General features: G+C 43.9%; 1 protein-coding gene across 7 annotated transcripts in view; it reads left to right on the top strand.

Annotated features, from left to right (window-relative positions):
* Nucleotides 1-18,861, top strand: part of LRBA (LPS responsive beige-like anchor protein) — a 559,238-nt gene that overhangs the window by 66,893 nt on the left and 473,484 nt on the right. For all 7 annotated transcript variants that reach the window (XM_075930022.1, XM_075930023.1, XM_075930019.1 and 4 more), the window contains 7 exons: nt 955-1,063; nt 1,192-1,344; nt 4,168-4,336; nt 7,599-7,678; nt 10,181-10,243; nt 11,642-11,739; nt 15,326-15,418. In XM_075930022.1, coding sequence (XP_075786137.1) covers nt 955-1,063; nt 1,192-1,344; nt 4,168-4,336; nt 7,599-7,678; nt 10,181-10,243; nt 11,642-11,739; nt 15,326-15,418 — 765 coding nt within the window. The remainder of the gene's footprint in view (nt 1-954; nt 1,064-1,191; nt 1,345-4,167; nt 4,337-7,598; nt 7,679-10,180; nt 10,244-11,641; nt 11,740-15,325; nt 15,419-18,861) is intronic.

Below are 18,861 nucleotides of genomic sequence, written 5' to 3'. Positions count from 1 at the left end.
GATGTGCTAATTACTATGTTCTAAATTATAGAAGCAGTGAGAAGAGAAAGAAGGTGCTATCATTTTGCAACCTAACATAACAAAGTTTTTTACCATGGCATTACAAGAGAAATCAGTTTCTCTATGATAGTGGGGAAAACACAAACCAAAACCCCTTTTTTTCGGGGTAGTGGTAGAATTTGAGCTCATCTTCACAGTGAAACATTAAAAAGAGAAATATATTTGCTTCTCAGTTCATAACTTCTGAGTGCTTAACTGCAGCTTAATATTGCATTCATATTTTAGCCTTTAGTATAGAAAACTTTACTTTTCTGAAATCTTCTCGTGTATTTCTTCCTCTACTTCTCAGTTACCTTTAAAACATACAAGAACTTAAGTATCTTCTAGTTTTCCTTGGCTCCAGCTCTGTTTTTCAACCTCTGATTTTCCAGCCACAGAAATTGATGACACTTCATAGCAGTCAAGGAGAGGCATTGACTACATAGAGGTTGTTCAAAGTAGTTAGTCCTGCTTTAATTAGAAATGCTGCCAACATCACTTGACCTGGCTGAAAACAAGAGAATGGCACTTGGAATCGAACGTAGATCTATTAAATGGCAAAACTAGTTCAAAATTGGCAGTAATTGGTGATCAGTTGTTTCAGGAGTGTTTTGCCATCGGAGAAGTATCACAAAGCTTAAAGTTTTGAGGTAGAGAACATCCAGTTGAAACTAGGAGAGCGACTGCTTTGTAACTTCGCAGTCTTAATGTTTTCAAATTCAAATCTTAATTTTATTTCAAGTCTTAATTTAGCCATTTGAGTGCTATAATACATTTACATATGTACTGGAAGATAAAAGAGCTTAGCTGGGAACATATTCATGTGAGGGAATTGAATACCTCATTTCTATGACTTTAAAACACTTGATTTTTTAAAAAAGAAATGGAATGATTTCAGTACGTTGTATTTTTCAGTTCTACTTTGTTGGCTTTCGTCATGGAGTTGCTGAAGAACTCCATTGCTATGCAAGAGCAGATGCTTTCCTGTAAGGGCTTCCTTGTGATAGGATATAGTCTTGAAAAGGTAAAACAAAATCATTATTGATCACGGTTAGCTTATCAGAATGCTTTTGCTAATATTTTCCTGTACCGATAAAGTTTTTAAAACAGTTCTGTGAATGCTAGTTTAAATAAGCTTTTTTTTTTTAACAGTCTTCCAAAGCCCATGTTAATAGAGCTGTGCTAGAATTATGCCTTGCCTTTGCTAAATACCTGAGTAATTTGCACAACGGGGTTCCCTTGCTCAAACAGCTGTGTGATCACATTCTGCTTAACCCTGCAATATGGATTCATACACCAGCAAAGGTAAAATATTTTGGTTTTCCTAATCATGTATCAGTTCAGGTTCGAAACACTTAGATGGTGATGATGATACTATTTATTCATAATGAAGTGGCATCCAAAGATGTAATCAGGATCCGTTCTTCTTTTTCCTTTATGCCATTTTTTATGGAGAGTAGGGAGGACCAGACCTACTTTGCCTTTGCAGCAGGTTCTACCTCCTCCCGGGGGATTCCTGTGCATTCCCAGGCCAACCAGGAAATATAATTCCTTTAGCATATCCTGGGTTGGCCTGGGGGGCCTCTTTCAGTGGCACATGCTCAGTAGAGTTCTCATAGAAGCCTCCCGTAGGCATCTTTATAAGATACCTGAACTGCTCCACTGCCTCCTTTCAATGTGGAGGGACAGGAGCTTTATTTCTAGGTCTTTCCAAATAGACAAGTGCCTCATACTGTGCCAGAGAGCAAGCCAAACCACCCTGGTAGAAAGGTTTTAATCAGGATCCCAATATTCTAAATGCTGTATGCACATAGGCTTACACAGTTCCCACCTCTTCTAAGTGAATGTCTGGATCAGTAGCATGACACTATTTTCATTCCACTGAATAAGCATCCCTTTAAAATAGTATTGTCTAACTTCAGTTCTACTTATACGTCTACTGTAGCGTGAATATGGAATTTAGTGGATCAGTGCTAAATGATTCCAGATTTAAGTGTAATCTAAACCAAACATATAAAATCTTGGTGATAATATAGAATTGCTATGGACATAAAAGTATACTAAGACAAAAATATTTGCCTGTGATCCTGTACTAATTTCCATTCAATACAGCTATAACTTTTTGCCAAAGTTGAAATCAAAATACTGGCAAAGATTATTTTTAACTCTTAATAGACTCAGTTTAATTTATGCATTGACAGTTCTTTGTATATTGTTATTGTCAGTGTTCACCTTGTATTTCAGTTTTTTTCTACCCAAACATAAACTGGAAAACAAGAAAACACTTTCCCAAGAGGGTGACAGGTTTCTGCTGTAGCTTCACTTGGTTTAGAACATGTTAGAATTTGCAGAGGGAGGTGGGAGTACCTATAGAGAGCTTGTCTACAGGAAACTTTGTGCACAGCAAGATAGTGCAGGATGTGTTCTAAACTCATACCCTAGCTGCCTGTGTGGACACATTGCACATTGGAAAAGTACTTGGGGACATGAGTACATTTTAAAGTGGAAGTGTGCAAACTTTCTGTCATTAGGGCCACATCTGGGCATGGAAATTAAATGATGAACCATAATTGAGTTGCTTCTGGGCTCTAGGGAAGTGTCACCTAAGCAAACAAGTAGCATGCATGTGGGCGTGAACATTACTGGCTCTGATGGTGCGTAAAGTTTGTGTAGCTGGACTAACATGCATGTCCTCATGCCCTTCACGCAGGACCTGAACACATGGCAGTGCTGGGAGAGTGGTTCAGGGCAAGTCCCCAGCCCTGCCTGGAGTACCAGAATGGGGTAAGACCCCGCTCCTGCTCCCTAGCAGCTGTGCTAGGTGGACGGAGCAGGGCAAGCTCCCAGTCCTGCTCTCCAGCTGAAGTGAGGCAATGAAGCTGAGGGCTGGATTTAAAAGGACAGGCTGGACACAGCTTGCAAGTCATAGTATACTGTGAAGCAGGGGTGAGCAGACTATCACACTAAAGCACACACAGGCATTTTTAGTGAAGTTAGAGTGTCCAAGATTGGTGTGTAATGATTTTTCCCCAGGAAGAAACTAAAGAAACAGCCTTACTCGGGGAAAAAACCTTGTGCTGGAATTTTACTGTTTTTTATAAACAAACTCCAGCATGGGGGAGATTTGTTACTCTGTATAGCAGTGGTTCCCAAACGTTTCAGCATCATGCCCCCTTTTTGATTTTTGAGAAATCCTCATGCCTTTCCTCCCCCACCCCAAAAAATAGCAGCAAAATTTGTTGAGCCAAAAAAAAAAAAACCCCAAACTTACCGGGCCTGAAAAACAAGAATAGCTGCAAAGCTTGTGGAGGGGATTGACCCAGGGCGGGGAGGGAGGTAAGGTTGGGTTGCCTCGCACCCTCCCTGGGATTTCTTCACGCCCCCCTAGTTTGGGAACCCATGCTGTGTAGCGTGGTAGAGGCTGTTTTTGGAAAGTGATCTGCTTGGACCCTTTTATGTTTTAAACAGCTTTTCTAAAAATCAAAAAATTATACCATGTTAGTTTTGGGTGCACTATCTGAAACTGGAATTGTTAAGATGTCTCTGCATTCAAAACGTCTCTTATGATTTAGGCACAAGTAGTATCTACAGCACAATATAACATAGATGCTTCCCAAAAGAAGAACTTTTTTTCCTAAGGAAGCAGTTGCACTAGGAATCTTTAATATCCCTTTCATTGTGGTCTAGAGAAGGACAATGACACAGAATTTTTATTCTGGCAGTTGGTTGTATCTATCAATATTGCCAGCCCCAATCATTTAAAAAAAAATTTTCATAAAGCTCCCAGAAATGATGAACTGAGGACGAAAAAAAAGAGGGGTAGGGAAGATCATACTTTTCACGACAACCCTGAAGCCTAAAATATGGTGTTAAAAATTAGATTCTCTCATAATCACATGACTCCAGAAACTTGGACATTTAGAATTACACCAAATATTATGAGACTTGTGATGAAATCAGAGTTCTGTAACTATTTGATAAGCCTACGCTAGTGAGTATATTTCCTCTGCTCTTTTACATTCGAATTTTTAAAAAATTGGATAAAATTAAGACTGTAATTGCCTAATCCACTACCATTTTGATTTATCTGCCTGACATTTTCAATTTGTTTTTAACTGGGTCCTGTAGGTTCAGTTGATCCTGAACACTTACCTGTCTACAGAGTTCATTGGCACTGTTAATATATACAATGCAGTTCGGCGAGTTGGGACAGTTCTTCTGGTAATGCACACCTTAAAATATTATTACTGGGCTGTGAATCCTCAAGATCGCAGTGGTATTACTCCAAAAGGTGTAGGTATGTATACACTGATTACCCTTCATCAACAAATTAGTATTCTGAGCCACTTTAAGTGCACTGTTTGGTGTGGTGTTGGGAATGGAAGGGATCCTAAGCAGTGTTTCATTTGGTGAAAGGGTTCAATAGATGAGTTCTAACAACAAGCTTTATCCAAAAGACTTTATTTTTTGAAAACTCCCCAGACCCTGAAGTGAATAAATAAGTTCCCCATCCCAAAGGTCATATTAGAATATGACATATGGGGGAAAATGTTAAGTGCAGAGCTAGGCTTCTTACCAGCATTTCATATGTTCAGATACCAATTTTATAAAGCTCATTCAGATACTGGGCCTCCCTGACCTTCCAGGACCTAATAAGACAAAGTAATGAGAATGGGGGAGTTGAGAACAGACATGAGTTCCTGTCATAGGCACAAACATCAAAGGTAGATGGGAGAAGTGAATGAGCAAGCTTAATTCTTGCAACAGATGCACAGTGCTGAGATAGGATGGGGTATTGAAAACAAGCATTCAGTGTTTGTCACTGAGATGCCTCACTAAAGCTGAAGAAGCTCAGAACATAGAGATACTTCAAGTTAATACTGGCACCCACTGCTGAGAAGTGGAGCTGGCAGAATGGATAAAGGGCAAGCTCAGTGTATGGGATAGAAATGTGTCACTGAGATTGAGAGGGAAGAGAACATCCTATTGAGACAAATTATGAAATTAACTCCTGCCAGAGAAGGTGTCTTGAGCTGTATTAGTCTCCCCAGAGCCCAGCCTACTGAGCTGAGACCACCAGATGGAGACAAATATGACAGTTGTCTTTGCAAGTCATTCTGAAGCTTTTGAAAATGGAGGAATGAATTCTGGAGCTCCCCTTTCATTTCCTGGTGTGCCAGGGGAACCTCACGCTTTTCCCGAGCCATTTGTTCCCAACTGGAAGAATGGGCTCTGGGAGATCCTGTCTCTCTCTTTTGGAGAAAGGGTCGTACTGGACTCTTTCCTGTTATCCTGTTACCTCTAGCTGGTAATTGTGCTCCTCAGCATGTAGTTGACTACACGATTAACAAATAAGCCTGGGCTTATCGGTTAATCCTGTCAACTACATGCACTCCCCCTGCTTGCTGCCAGTTCCACAGAGCCACCTGCCCTTCCCCCTCCCGCTGCTTCCCACAGAGGCATCAGGGGAGCAGGGCAGGTGGGACCCTTCTGCACTTGCTGGCTTCTGATAGAGGCAGCAGCCCAGAGGGCTGGGAGGGTGGGCGGGAGCCGGGACACGCAAGAAGAGGCTTTCAAGCCATCTCACTGTGCATATTTGCTCCCAATGAGCTGAGTGTCCCCTGCGCTACTTCCTGTTTATCAGAGGCAGAAGGTGCAGGGGAGCAGAAGCCAGTGTTCCCCACAAGCACCAGCTCCCGCCTGCCCCCCATATTTAGATTTGTGACTTCTTGAAATGTTAGTGGTTCCATATTTACACAAATACCCTATAATGAACATCCCTATCAGCTACTTTGTTACTAGCCTACAGCTGGAATGAAGACCAGAGGGATCTCGTCACTGATGGACATATAGAACTTCATGGGTATATCTCATGCCAGTCCTCTTGTAGGGACCCCCTAATCCTGTTAATCTCCCTTCCACCTTCTCAAACAAATTCACTTACATACTTTGTAAAACGGAAGTTAGGTTTGCTTAATAGAGTCTTGTACCTTGGAAGGAATAAAGATTTCTTTTATTAGTAAGAACTTGTCTACTCAAAAAATTGAATTGGTTTACCTAAAGGTATGTTACTTCGCTGATTTAGTGAAACTGCTGCAAGTTTGTACAGAGCATTACTGTTTCCATTGGATAACTTATTTTTGATTGGGCTAAATCAAAGCTCTTTTAAATCCAATCGAAGTGCATCTACACAAACTTGCACCAGTTTAAGTAAAGTGGTGTAAAAGCACACCTGTAATTCAATGGATACAACACAAGGTCTCATAACGCTGTTTGAATTTTGTATATTAATTTGAATTGTATTTCCCCCTTCCTGGGCATAGCTGAAACAATATCCTGGGGAGAAGTGAAGGAGCTATAATATTGGGTCTTTAAAATGTTTCAGTTATTCAGAGAACGAAAAGAGAAATTTCTCAGAGTCATGAATCGAGTTTCTCTAACTTGAAAGAGAATGTTTGTAAACAAGAGGTATGGAGATACCTCACAACATCATGTATGAAGGTCCATAACATTGTGGACCTTCCCGGTCTGGCACCCTTGGGACCTCACATATTCCGCAAGAGGGAATTTGCCAGATCGGGGAGGTCCCCTGCAGCTGGCCTCCCAGGATGCTCCCCCTCCATGCAGCTGGCTCTGCTCCAGTTCCACTGCCACTGGGCTCCAGCCAGCCAGGCTTTGGCTCCGGCCCTCTGGGATTCCTCAGAGACAGAGCTCTGCAGTAGCCACGGATCTGCTTCTTCCCAGCCCAACTGGGGTTCCCCGGGGACGGAGCTTGCTGGCTTCCCAGCTTCTGCTGCGTTCCCCTGGGGATGCCCAGAGATGGGGCTTGCTGGATGTTTCAGCTTTGTCACTGGCTGCCCTGCTGCAGCCCTAGCTAGTTGGAGCTCTCTGGGGACAGGGCTTCCAGCTGGTTCACACTCCAGTGTGCCAGGGCTTTCTGGTCCAGCAAGATCCATGGTCCTTCCAGACCATGGATGTTGCCAAACCAGAGAGTCCTGGATTTCGGAGGTTCAACCTGTAGCAGCAGCCCAAACAGAAAATGCCATTTTATATTGTTTAATATTACAGTGAAATCATCCCATGGAAATATTAAGGAGCTGGAGTAGCAATTCTATTAAAAACATGCTCAAAAAAACCCTGAAGATCAAAATCTGGAAAATACTAATTTAAAGTTTAACTATCAACTTGAACTCATTCATTTACCTCATGCATGATGTTTCAATGATTTAGACACTGCTAAAGTTTTCACTTAAATTAAAAATTATTACAAATGTTTAAAATATAGTTTTATAAAACTTTGACATAGCCTTGCTTAGGAACTTTAATGGTTAGTTTACTACACTGTTAGCTATTAAACCAACATGCAGTAACACATTTTCCATGGGAAGCAAAGAAAATCAGTGCATTTAAAATTGTGCTTTAGCATTTACAAATATCAAATGTCTTGCATTTTTTCAAAACTTTTAAATTACAAATATATGCTTAATGACAGGGCAACAGTCACAATTTGCCACCAAATAGATAACATAAACTATCCGTTTTTGTGTGTGTTTTTTAAGATGGGCCACGACCTAATCAGAAGGAAATTTTATCTCTGAGAGCATTTTTACTGATGTTCATTAAACAGTTAGTGATGAAGGTAAGTTGACTATAAATGGAGTTTATATTGTCCATGCTCTCTTTCGCATGAAATTTGCAACGCTGTGTATGGTAAACAGAGGCAGTCCATGGTATGTGTCTCCAGTGTACTATTGCAGTACATCACTTTAGCAGTCTTCAAAGTACGTTGGAATTTTGGTGATTTTGTAAGCAAATGGGGTACTTCAAATAACACTGGAGTGATCTTCCCATTTGGCCTGTTAATATATAAGCATTAACTTCTAAATTATCTTTAAATTATTTCTTATCAAAAGCAGAGCTGATGGTATGTAGTTAATTTATGAGGTGTCCTCCACCAAGGGGAACATAAGAACTCTCTACTTGATCAGTCTTCTAACTCTAACAGTGACAGAACCAGATACAGGCAGTCCCCGGGTTACGTACAAGATAGGGACTATAGGTTTGTTCTTAAGTTGAATTTGTATGTAAGTCGGAACTGGCTCCAGATTCAGCCGCTGCTGCTGAAACTAGCCAGGGGCTGACTACAGGAAGCTGGAGGCAGAATTGCTCTGCCCCCAGCTTCCTGGAATCAGCCACTGATCAGTTTCAACAGCGGCCGAATCTCGAGCCTGAGACAGAACAGCTGGGCTGCCAGGTAGGTCCCTGCAGGACTAACCCGGCAGCACTCCAGCTGCTCTACCCCAGGGTCCACAACAAAAGCCTGGTCTGCTGGGGAGGAGGGCGCACTAGCTGCGCCCCCTCCACCCAGCAGACCAGGGACACCGGGAGCAAAGCCGCAGCGGTGGCGGAGTCCCGCGCCTCCCCGGCTTTGCCAGAGCAAAGCCTCAGAGGCGCGGGACCCCTCCGCCTCCCCGGCTTTGCTCCGGGTGTCCCTGGTCTGCTGGAGACGGTCCCCAGCAGACCAGGGGCACCTGGAGTAGCTTTTCTTGCCCCGGAGGTCGAGGTGGCGGGACCGCTGCACTCTGGGCGGTCCCACTGCCTGCGAGCTCCGGGGCGAGAGAGCCCCGTTCGTCGGATCCGCGTAACTGCCTGTACTTCAGAAGCAGCATTAAAGTGGACAGCCTGACTACAAGTAGTAGTCTGACTGGATGCAGACAAGCCACTGAAGGATAACAAACACTTTCCTAATGGGCAACTATTTGCCAGATAACAGAAGACTATTGAGACTGAGGAATTCTGAGTTCAGTTTCAGGTTCTGGAGGGGAACCTTCTCTAGTGGTTCTAAATCCTTCTGCTCCTGTGTAATGCTCTCCTCTGACCAAGAGGTCCTCATCCTCACTTCTCTTTCCACTGTGCTTGTCACTTCTCTACATTTGAGCCAGGCTACCTTGTCTTTCTGCTCTGCGCTCCTTTAGGTCTCAGAGGAGAAGCCCTGAGAGCTAAGGATGACAGATTCCTACTCTGTTCTCATTCCCTATAGTGGGGAGGACCAATTGCAGAAAAAGTTCTGCTCATTCCCTTGGCTGGAGCATGCTATTGCAGGTGAAACCTCTGGGTATTTTAGTGACCAAACTCTAGAGCTGTTACTGAGCATTTGTAAACTTTTTCAACTTGTAGCTTATAACAAGACCAAATTTGAGTAATTTTTTTGTAGGAAAAGTAAAAGATACTGATGCCAGGATGACCCCCGGTCAAACATCTAGACTTTGCTCTAAAACATTAAGGTACAAGAGCATCTCAATTAGATGCTTTTAAGACTTCTGTTTTGGCCTGGGCAAAACAACATATTTTCCACGGAAATAAGTAAACACTTTTTGTGCTGAAACTTGAAAAACAAATCAGGCCTCTGGCACATCTAGTTGTATATCTATAACAGATGTCTAACATTGGTTTTGGAACCTATTAAGCTCTTTTCTTCAATGTCTTGTGGAAGTCAGTTTTTCAGATTAATTATGTATTATACTACTTAAAATTTGCCTTTTAACTTCTTTGGGTGTCCGTCCATATGCTCTCCTATTATGAGGGACAATAATAAGAAATTTGTATCACTTATTACTACATATACATCTTTTATCCTATTTTTCTATGTCACTTTCCTCTATTGTTGACAACTCTTGAAGCTTAGATCCTTCGGTTGTGAATCCTTTTGGGCAGAGAACCTGCTACCTTAGAAGATAAATGGCTCCTTAGATAAAGATAAATCTATCTTATGCAGGGGCCGACTTGCCTGGCGGGCTACCGGGAATTTCCCGGTGGGCTGTTGTGTCCGCATGCCATTGCCCCTCATTCCGAGTGGCTCCGCATCCACGGTGTATGTGGCATGCAGAGCCCGACCCGCCTCCTGCGCCGCATGCCAGACATGACGCAGGGAATGGGGGTGGGACTTGAGGGGCACGCAGGGGTGACATCATGGGAGGGCTGATCTCAACGCATTTTCAGGGCCTATTTTGATTGTCAGTTCGCTCCTGATCTTGTGTGTCTGTTCTGCTTTGTGATACTATTTTGTATATTGCTTGTTAATAATTATTTTGTTATGCCTTGAAAGAACGATGCTAGATACTACTTCTTTTTTTTAAAATAGGATTATGGAGTGAAAGAAGACGAACTTCAGGCTATCCTCAATTATCTGCTCACAATTCATGAGGTATGTTTTTGTATTATTTTTTGCTATTCCTGGAAAGTCAAGCAGAATTTCTTCATATTTTTTCTAATACAAATATCCTCTTTTGCCACAAGATGGCTCTGCAGTAAGAACTACCAAATGCAATCCAAGCCAAGAGCGCAGTGTGTGTTAAACTACCAATATCTTGTAGTGATTTAACCACTATGTTCATAGTAGATTGAAATTCATTAAGGTAGTAAGTCAAAATAGTTTTCTGTGCTATTCAGCAAACTGATCTGTCAAGCAGAAAAGCAAGAGTGACTTAAAAATCTGTATTTTGTCACATGAGTAATATTTTTTGTTTTATTTTTCCACTGTTTTTTTCTGTTTTTAAACAATACATTGAAAATGAGAACTAAAAATTAGAATAATTAAGTCTAAGAGAAGTTTGTAAAACTAATTGAGAGAGAATATTGGTTACCATTGATATGTTTGTATCTTCATATTTTAGCACCAGGAAAAGGCACTTTATGCCAGATGTAACATCAAAGACAAGGGAAATAGGAACATAAATCTAACTGAACTAATCTCTTTAAGGGTACTTGAAATGGGTAAAATAAGGAATTAATTGAATTTTACTTCAAGCAGTACAGATTTATTTTTCATGTGTGTTTACACCTATATGTATCTGCTACTCTTTGCTCTGGTACTGGATTGAGTGTGCATGATTGGCTACAGCATGCAATAAACAATCTAATCCTTCTCCTATATGCAGAAATGACAATCTGGGTTGCAGCTTAAGGACTTATCTACATGGAGACAATGTGGATAAGACTAAATAGATGACAAATCAGCGTATGAATCTACATCATGCTAGTTGGCTATGAATTAACTGTGAATTCTGCTACCATTAAGTTTTATTGTGAAAGCATGTTGTGGAATTGCTGTGGATGTTAGTTGTGTCCACATGGTGGACTACTGCATAGCACACTATGCATGGCAAGGCAGAGTTTGAAAGTCCTCAGAGAAGGGTTGAGACAGATGCACAGCCAGATGGAGCAAGTGGGTGGGCAAGGGTCTTTGGATTTGTGCAGTTAGACCATTGGTAGCCTTACCAGGCAGACATGTGGAAGCCTTGGCCAGAATGTTGTGCCTGGTAGCACAGCTGGCAGGTCTGATTTCCATGTACCTTTCCTGTTCTTATACTTTCTCCTGGCTCTCTTGCTCCTTTGAGCTTGGCCTACTTATTTGGAGTCTGGTCTGATTCTTTGGCCCTGCTCTACAGCTTACAGGTGCTATCCGAGGAACTTCATTCTTTGGCTCAAAAATGAAGCCTGGTTCATACTCGCAATGACTTTTGCAATTTAGAGTAACATTCTAATGCAATAATTTAGCTACTTACTGTTTGAGTTAAAGATCTATAATTTATTTTTTTAACAGGATGACAATCTAATGGATGTCTTACAGTTGCTTGTTGCACTGATGGCAGAGCATCCCAGTTCTATGATTCCTGCTTTTGATCAGAGGAATGGATTACGGTAAGTTAAATTTAATGCATAGACAAAAGAGACATCTATTTTGATGATATTGCTATTTACAGTAAAACTCCATTGTCCGCCATCTGATGGTCCGGCACTCCTGATGGTCCGGCACCATCAGGAACCCAGAAATGCTCCGGGCAGACGGATCATTGGAGCTGCTCTGCCCCCGGCTTCCCCGATTCAGCCACTGCTGAAACTGACCAGCGGCTGAATCGGGGAAGCCGGGGGCAGAGCAGCTGGAGTGCTTCTGGTAGGTCCTGTAGCGTTGCCCCTCTGTGCTGCAGGACCAACCCGGCAGCACCCCAGCTGTCCTCGATTCAGCCGCCGCTGAAACTGACCAGCGGCTGACTCCAGGAAGCCCGAGGCAGAGCTGCTCTGCCCCGGGCTTCCCAGAGTCAGCCGCTGGTCAGTTTCAGGAGCGGTTGACTTGGGGACGCGTAGGGCAGAGAGCTGGGGTGCTGCTGGGTTGGTCCAGTAGCACTGCCCCTTGGCACTGTGGGACCGACCCGGCAGCACCCCAGCTGCTCTGTCCCAGGCGTCCCAATTCAGCTGCTGCTGAAACTGACCAGCAGCGGCTGAATCGAGGATGCCTGGGGCAGAGCCGTACTATCGGAAGGGGGGGCTATGAGGGGTCTGGGGTGGCATCCCCTCCCACCCCACTTCAGACCCCTCATAGCCCCCCCTTCTGATAGTCCGGCATATTTGATAATCCAGCACTTCCTGGGTCCTAAATGTGCTGTATTATCGGAAGTTTACTGTACCAGAATTGCCACGCAACCTTAAGAACCCTTTCAGTCCTCATACTGCAGTTGTAAACTGCAGGCGATTTTTGTGCCCAGGTATTCTCTTGGGCACAGTTGACATCAGTTTTTATTATTGACAGATTGTTAATGCCTCCAAGCTCTGTCCTGTTTAGACAAGTGGTAGTCAGTTAGTCTAGACTCGTATGTTCATCTTTGCCTATTAACATCTAGCTTCAAATCTCCTCCCTTCTGTGTCAATTTGTTGAGAATTTAGTAAAGGGCCAACTCCAGCTGAACTAGCTAACAGATTTCTTCTAATCCTTGTTAGCTTTTTCACTACTGAAAAGGTTTTTTTTTTAATTTCTCCCCCTATGGTGTGTAACCTACTGTTTGCAAATGCTGTCTACCGGTATACCATATTCGATATGTTGAGAAATACTATTACATGCTGTGGTAAGTGGACAGTAGAAGTTGGGGAAAGGAGCTGTGAACATGTTGCTTCTGGTAAAACACAATGGAAGAATTGTTAGGAAAATGACATTAAATTATGGATTTTATTTTATTTTGTGGCCCACAAAGTGTGGCCTCATAAGTGAACTTCTCTAATTTAAAAAGAATCCTGTGTGGATATCAGGGAAAGTGTGAGCATATAGCCAAGTACAAGAGCAGTTCCTAGAAGGGTACTTGAAGCGGTAATTCTCTTGTATATAAAGGCATATTCTCAGATCATACATTTTATTGCAACTATTTGATTAATCCTGGATTATACTTTTTTCTAGTTTTCCTATGTGAAAAATCATGCTGTCATGTTAATAATTGTTTCTACCTTCTTGATGGTGCTAGGTTTTTTTATATGTTTTGTTGAGCTTTTGACTTAATTTGTTTGGTAATGTTATATTCTAGGAAGCTAATAAATGCTAAATAATAAAGTATTTGAATGCCATGTCAGTTCTCTAACGTATTTGTTTTTATGTAACACAAGATAAAAACTTTTTTCTTTTTATTAAGTAGCATAGGGGCAGCTCAGTATGAACAGTGAGTGAGTTGACTGTAAGAAACCTTTGTTTTCCTGTCTCATTTGTTATATTCCTTACTTCTCTACTGAACCCAGTCATTTAAATGGCTGATTATATGTCTAGTGCAACTGATATGAAAACTTAAAAAGCTGAGTTAAATGGTGCTTTCTTTCCATGTTTAAAATGAAAATTTCCCCCACACAGGCTATGTACATACATGGGTACTTTTTCTTAAAATTCAATAATAACCTTTATTTTCTCAGAAATAACTAGGGATGTGAACAGGTAACCAGTTAACCGATGACCTGGGCAAGCATCATCCTTACCCGGTCATGTTAACCATTACCCAGGAGCAAGGCTGCTTCAGCCCCATGTGCTGTTAGAGTGTGGGGGGTGGGAGAGGGAAGGAAGGATAGAAGCAGCGGCAGGGAGGAGGAGGGCTGCTGACTCTCAGCCTATGAGCCCACCTGGGCTAGGAGCTGGCAGTCTTCCACCTGCCTTCCCTGCTGCTTCTGGCCCCATGTGAGGTTGCCAACTTTTTAGTGGTTATATGACTATTTGACAGTTCCATGGCAGCCTCCCCTGCCCTGTGCTGTTCCCTCTAATAGAGGAGAATCTCAAGGGGCGGGTGAAGGGGAGTACAGGCAGGTACTATGCTTGTGGGGAGCTCTGCATACTGCCCCACTCCTGAGCATTAGCTCCGTGTTCCCATTGGCTGGGAACCTGATGTTGGCTGCTTCTGGAGCGCAGATTCTAATGTGTTCTTTTATTAACTTTGGTTAAATAATCTAAAGTGCAGAAGCCAGCGTAAATGTAATGAAAAGAATACCATCTGACACTGTTTTTTAGCATCCTTCTGAAAGCTGTAATAAAGGACTAGCAAGTGATACTACAGGTTGGACCTCTCTGGTCCAGCATCATTGGGACCTGACCAGTCCTGAACAAGAGGTCTCCTGCTAATGGCCCCCAAGCCCATCACCCGCTGCTGGCAGGCTGCCCCAGCAAGCAACCCTGACTTGCCAACCTGGCTGGGCTGTTTGCCGAGCTACTGTTGGCTCTCTGGGTGGCATAGGCTCTGGCTCCAGCTGCAGGGCTCCGTTCCTGTGCAGCCAGGAGCAACTACATCATTGGGGCTCTTACCCTGGCCCCACACAGCTGGGGAAAGCTGCTGGGCTTCAGCCCCAGCCCTGTGCAGCTGGGGAAAACCACGTGGGCCTGGCCCCAGCCCTGCACTGCTCCCAGCTGGGCTGCTGATGCTGAGTTTCCAGTTTGCTAGCCTTCGTGCCCTTAGGCTCCTGGGCTGTCTGCTCCAGGTGCATCTGTGGTTGGGCAGCTGGACCAGAGAGTCCCAGATTTTGGAGGTACATTCTGCAATGTCAAATACTAATAAAGTTAGCAAATGTTCACCCATAGACGAAACTGAAGCTTTTTGCAATTATTCTGTACCCAGCTGCCTTAACAGTACAACAAACAGAATTTGTTTGGTTTTCTGTACTGTTGTTTGAGTGAGATCATCTAAAGACAGTTTTGAGTACTGAAATTACAATGACCTTTCCACATGTACTGTGTTCATATCAATCAATATTTTTAGGTACTCTAACAGAATTCAGATTTCAAAATCCCCAAATATAACTTTTGAGTACAAAGTACTATATAATTTAGGAAAATATTCTATTATATTTGTAAAGCTTAGCAATATCTGTCACTTACATTTTAGCTCAGGTACAAACTTGTTACTGTGTGCTTTTGTTAATTTTTCAGTGTGGAAACTCTCTTGGTTGCTATTTCAGGTGTAATCTTGATGTTTTTGTTTTTTATATTTAGGGTTGTCTATAAACTTCTAGCATCAAAAAGTGAAGGAATCAGAGTACAAGCTCTAAAAGCGATGGGCTTCTTTCTAAAACATCTAGCACCTAAGTAAGTACTGGTTTAAATCGGAAGAAAAGGTACTCTTTCTGTATCTGTAGTAATACATATTTAGAGTGTGATTAGTGGGTTGATTTAGTTGGGGTTGGTCCTGCTTTGGGCAGGGGGCTGGACTCGATGATCTCCTGAGATCTCTTCCAGCCCTAGGATTCTATGTATATTCTGTGTGAATACACACTTCAGCCCATAGTAGGTACTGTTTTTAATTGTCATTCCGTTTGTTTTGTCAATAAGTGATTCCCTGTGTGGTGTCATTACTCACAATTGGGAACTTGTGCTGTAGCATCATAAGAGACTTTGTCATCAAGCTTATCTAGTGATTCGTGACAGGTGAATTTACAGGTTTATGTGTTTAAAGAAACGTGCTTGTATAGTAACAGTTAGTGAGATTAGCAAGAAATATTACCAACTCTGGACTCAGTTTAAGGTATCTTGAGAGCTTTAATTTTATCTTTGTTTTAAAACTTAGTGGATGTGCTCGGTGTTGCTGAGGTCCTTAACTTGATTATTTATGTTAAAGAATAAAATGAAAATGCCCATTCTTTATTTAAATTACAGGCAGTCCCCGGGTTACGTACAAGATAGGGACTGTAGGTTTGTTCTTAAGTTGAATCTGTATGTAAGTCGGAACTGGCGTCCAGATTCAGCGGCTGCTGAAACTGACCGCCAGTTCTGACTTACATACAGAATCAACTTAAGAACCCCAGGCGTCCCCAAGTCAGCTGCTGCTGAAACTGATCAGCAGCTGATTCCAGGAAGCCCGGGGCAGAGCAACTCTGCCTGGGGCTTCCTGTAGTCAGCGCTGGTCAGTTTCAGCAGAAGCTGACTTGGGGACATCTGGGGCAGAGCAGCTGGGGTGCTGCTGGGTTGCTCCAGTAGCGCCGCTCCTCGGCGTCCTGATTCAGCTGCTGCTGAAACTGACCAGCAGCTGCTGAATCAGGACCTGGGGCAGAGCAGCTGGGGTGCTGCCGGGTTGGTCCAGTAGTGCCCAGAGCGGCGCTGCAGGACCAATCGGCAGTGCTCCAGCTGCTCTGCCCCAGAGTCCAAAACAAAAGCCTGGTCTGCTGAGGGGGGGGCACACTAGCTGCGCCCCCCCACCCCCCCAGCAGACCAGGGACACGGGGAGCAGAGCCGCAGCGGCAGTGGGGTGCCGCGCCTCTGAGGCTTTGCTCTGGCAAAGTCTCAGAGGCGCGGGACCCGCCGCGGCTGCCGCTTCAGTCCCGGTGCCTGTGGTCTGCTGGGGACGGTCCCCAGCAGACCACAGGCACCAGGACTGAAGCGGCAGCCGCGGCGGTTCCCCGTGCTCCTGAGGTTTTGCTCTGGCAAAGCCTCAGAAGCACGGGAACCCACCCGGTGCCCCGGTCTGCTGGAGACGGTCTCCAGCAGACCAGGGGCACCGGAGCAGCTTACGAACGGGGCTTTCTCGCCCCGGAGCTCGCAGGTAGCAATCCGCCACCTCGACCTCCGGGGCGAGAGAGCCCCGTTCGTAAGTGCGGATCCAACATAAGTCGGATCCGCGTAAGTCAGGGACTGCCTGTACTGTATTTTCAAAAATTGAGGAAAAAAGTTCAGGAGGTTGGTATGTGTGTAGATGTGTATATAAGGAGATCAGTGAGTCTGAAGCTGCTGGCTATTCCCCCTCCTGTCTTGTCAGGGAGTGTGAGCAAAGTGCACAACTCCTCTGCCCCCTGCGCTCCACAGCCAGAGGGAGAGGAATGCAGCAAACTGTGCACTTTACTTACGCTCCCCAATGGTGATGAAGGGGAGCAGCAAGCAATGTCTTGTATGAATTGGGTGGGGGGGAAGCTTCAGCTCCCCCACCCTCCCTAAAGAATGCCTGGGTGGTGAGAGGCTTGGGGCTGGAGCATTCCTGAATTGGGGCGGGGGAAGGGGGTCACTGCCAGTCAACCCTTTCACCTGCCTGGCTGCCTGGTGTTTAGTGCGGCAGCCCATAGCAGAGCCCTGTTTGATTTTATGAGAAGCAATCCCATTCCAAGCACATCCTATTTTCCTGGAACAACCATCCTCTTACCTTGCTTTAAGTTATGATAACAGGAAGCTGTATATCAAAGTTGGCGAGCCTAGCTTTTACTGTTTAGGAGTTCTTGAATACAGATACTCTCTGAGATATATAGAATATTGCAAAAAATCTGTATTTGCAACCCAGCACTTTTGCTATATGTTTAAAAAATGTGGCTAGTTATGTGATTTGAAACTTAGCTATGGTGAAAACTTTCTTAATGAGTTGATATTGCCATACCTCAGATCCAAAACAGATAGGTATTCAGTGTTTGTTGTTGGGCATACAGCAGAAACACTTGTGTAAATATTCTTGCCAATTTTATAGTGAAGATGAATAAAGAAAGAGATTCTTAAGCCCCCATAAACTGAGTCTGGGTTTGGTAACTTTAGTTTATCTTTACAATTAATCCATCCTAACTTATTTTTGCTGTCCCCGCCTCCTCCTTATGCCGCAACCACCCAGAACACAAATATGTATCCACCTGGTCTCTATTAGCCTTCAGACATCTGTCTGTAATTAGGGCTTCCACCACTCAAGGTGGTAAGGAGAATGAACTTGACATAGGTCTTTCAATTTTTGTCTTGAAATATTGGCCCTCGGGTTTTATTGTTGATCTTGGAGGTTATATAGTTGTCCAATTGGAGCAGAAAGTACACTAGTTTCCCTCAGCTTATTTAAGTACAGGCAGTCCCTGGGTTATGTACAAGATAGGGACTGTAGGTTTGTTCTTAAGTTGAATTTGTATGCAAGTTGGAACTGGTACATATTGTAGGGGAAGCTCTAGACAACATTTCTCCAGAGCTCAGTTTTATTCTCCCACACCTCACTTCCCTCAGTCCTTTATTCTCAAGATGAGGTGTCTGCTGAGAAAAGCCGCTCCGCGTCTCCCTGGTCTGCTGGGGGGGGGGGGGCGCTAGCTTCACGTCTCCCTGGTCTGCTGGGGGGAAGCAGCTAGTGCAGGGTTGCCTCACCCCGTTTGTAAGTAGGGATCCGATGTAAGTCGGATCCATGTAACCCGGGGACTGCCTGTAATGGAATTTGAGGCAGCTCTAGTTAACAGCTAATGCTCATGGTCAAATCATCTTTGTGAGCTGAATGGGGAGGATTGTGGTCTTCCCTATGCCGTCTGTGGCCTCCCCGAGGTCTGGCTTCAGCTTTTTGGTCTGGTGGGTGGTAGGATGTTGGCACACAATATGTGAGTGTCTCCTGTTGCAGGCTATGTCAACATTGCCGTGGAAGGTGTAACTGCAGCACGTGTAGACATACCTACACTAGCTTTGCTCTAGCAAGGTTAAATACCAGTAATAGAGCATGGCAGTGCAGGCTGGGTACCCAGGACTCTGGGCATGTATTTGCTGACCTGTGGTGCTGTGACTTCAGTGCTGCTGCTGTTTGAGCTAGCTGGCTCCGA

This window comes from Pelodiscus sinensis, chromosome 5, assembly GCF_049634645.1.
Source record: "Pelodiscus sinensis isolate JC-2024 chromosome 5, ASM4963464v1, whole genome shotgun sequence".
NCBI classification, from domain to species: domain Eukaryota; kingdom Metazoa; phylum Chordata; order Testudines; family Trionychidae; genus Pelodiscus; species Pelodiscus sinensis.
Note: the sequence above shows the minus strand (reverse complement) of the source record. Positions and strands in the feature narration are given on the sequence as shown.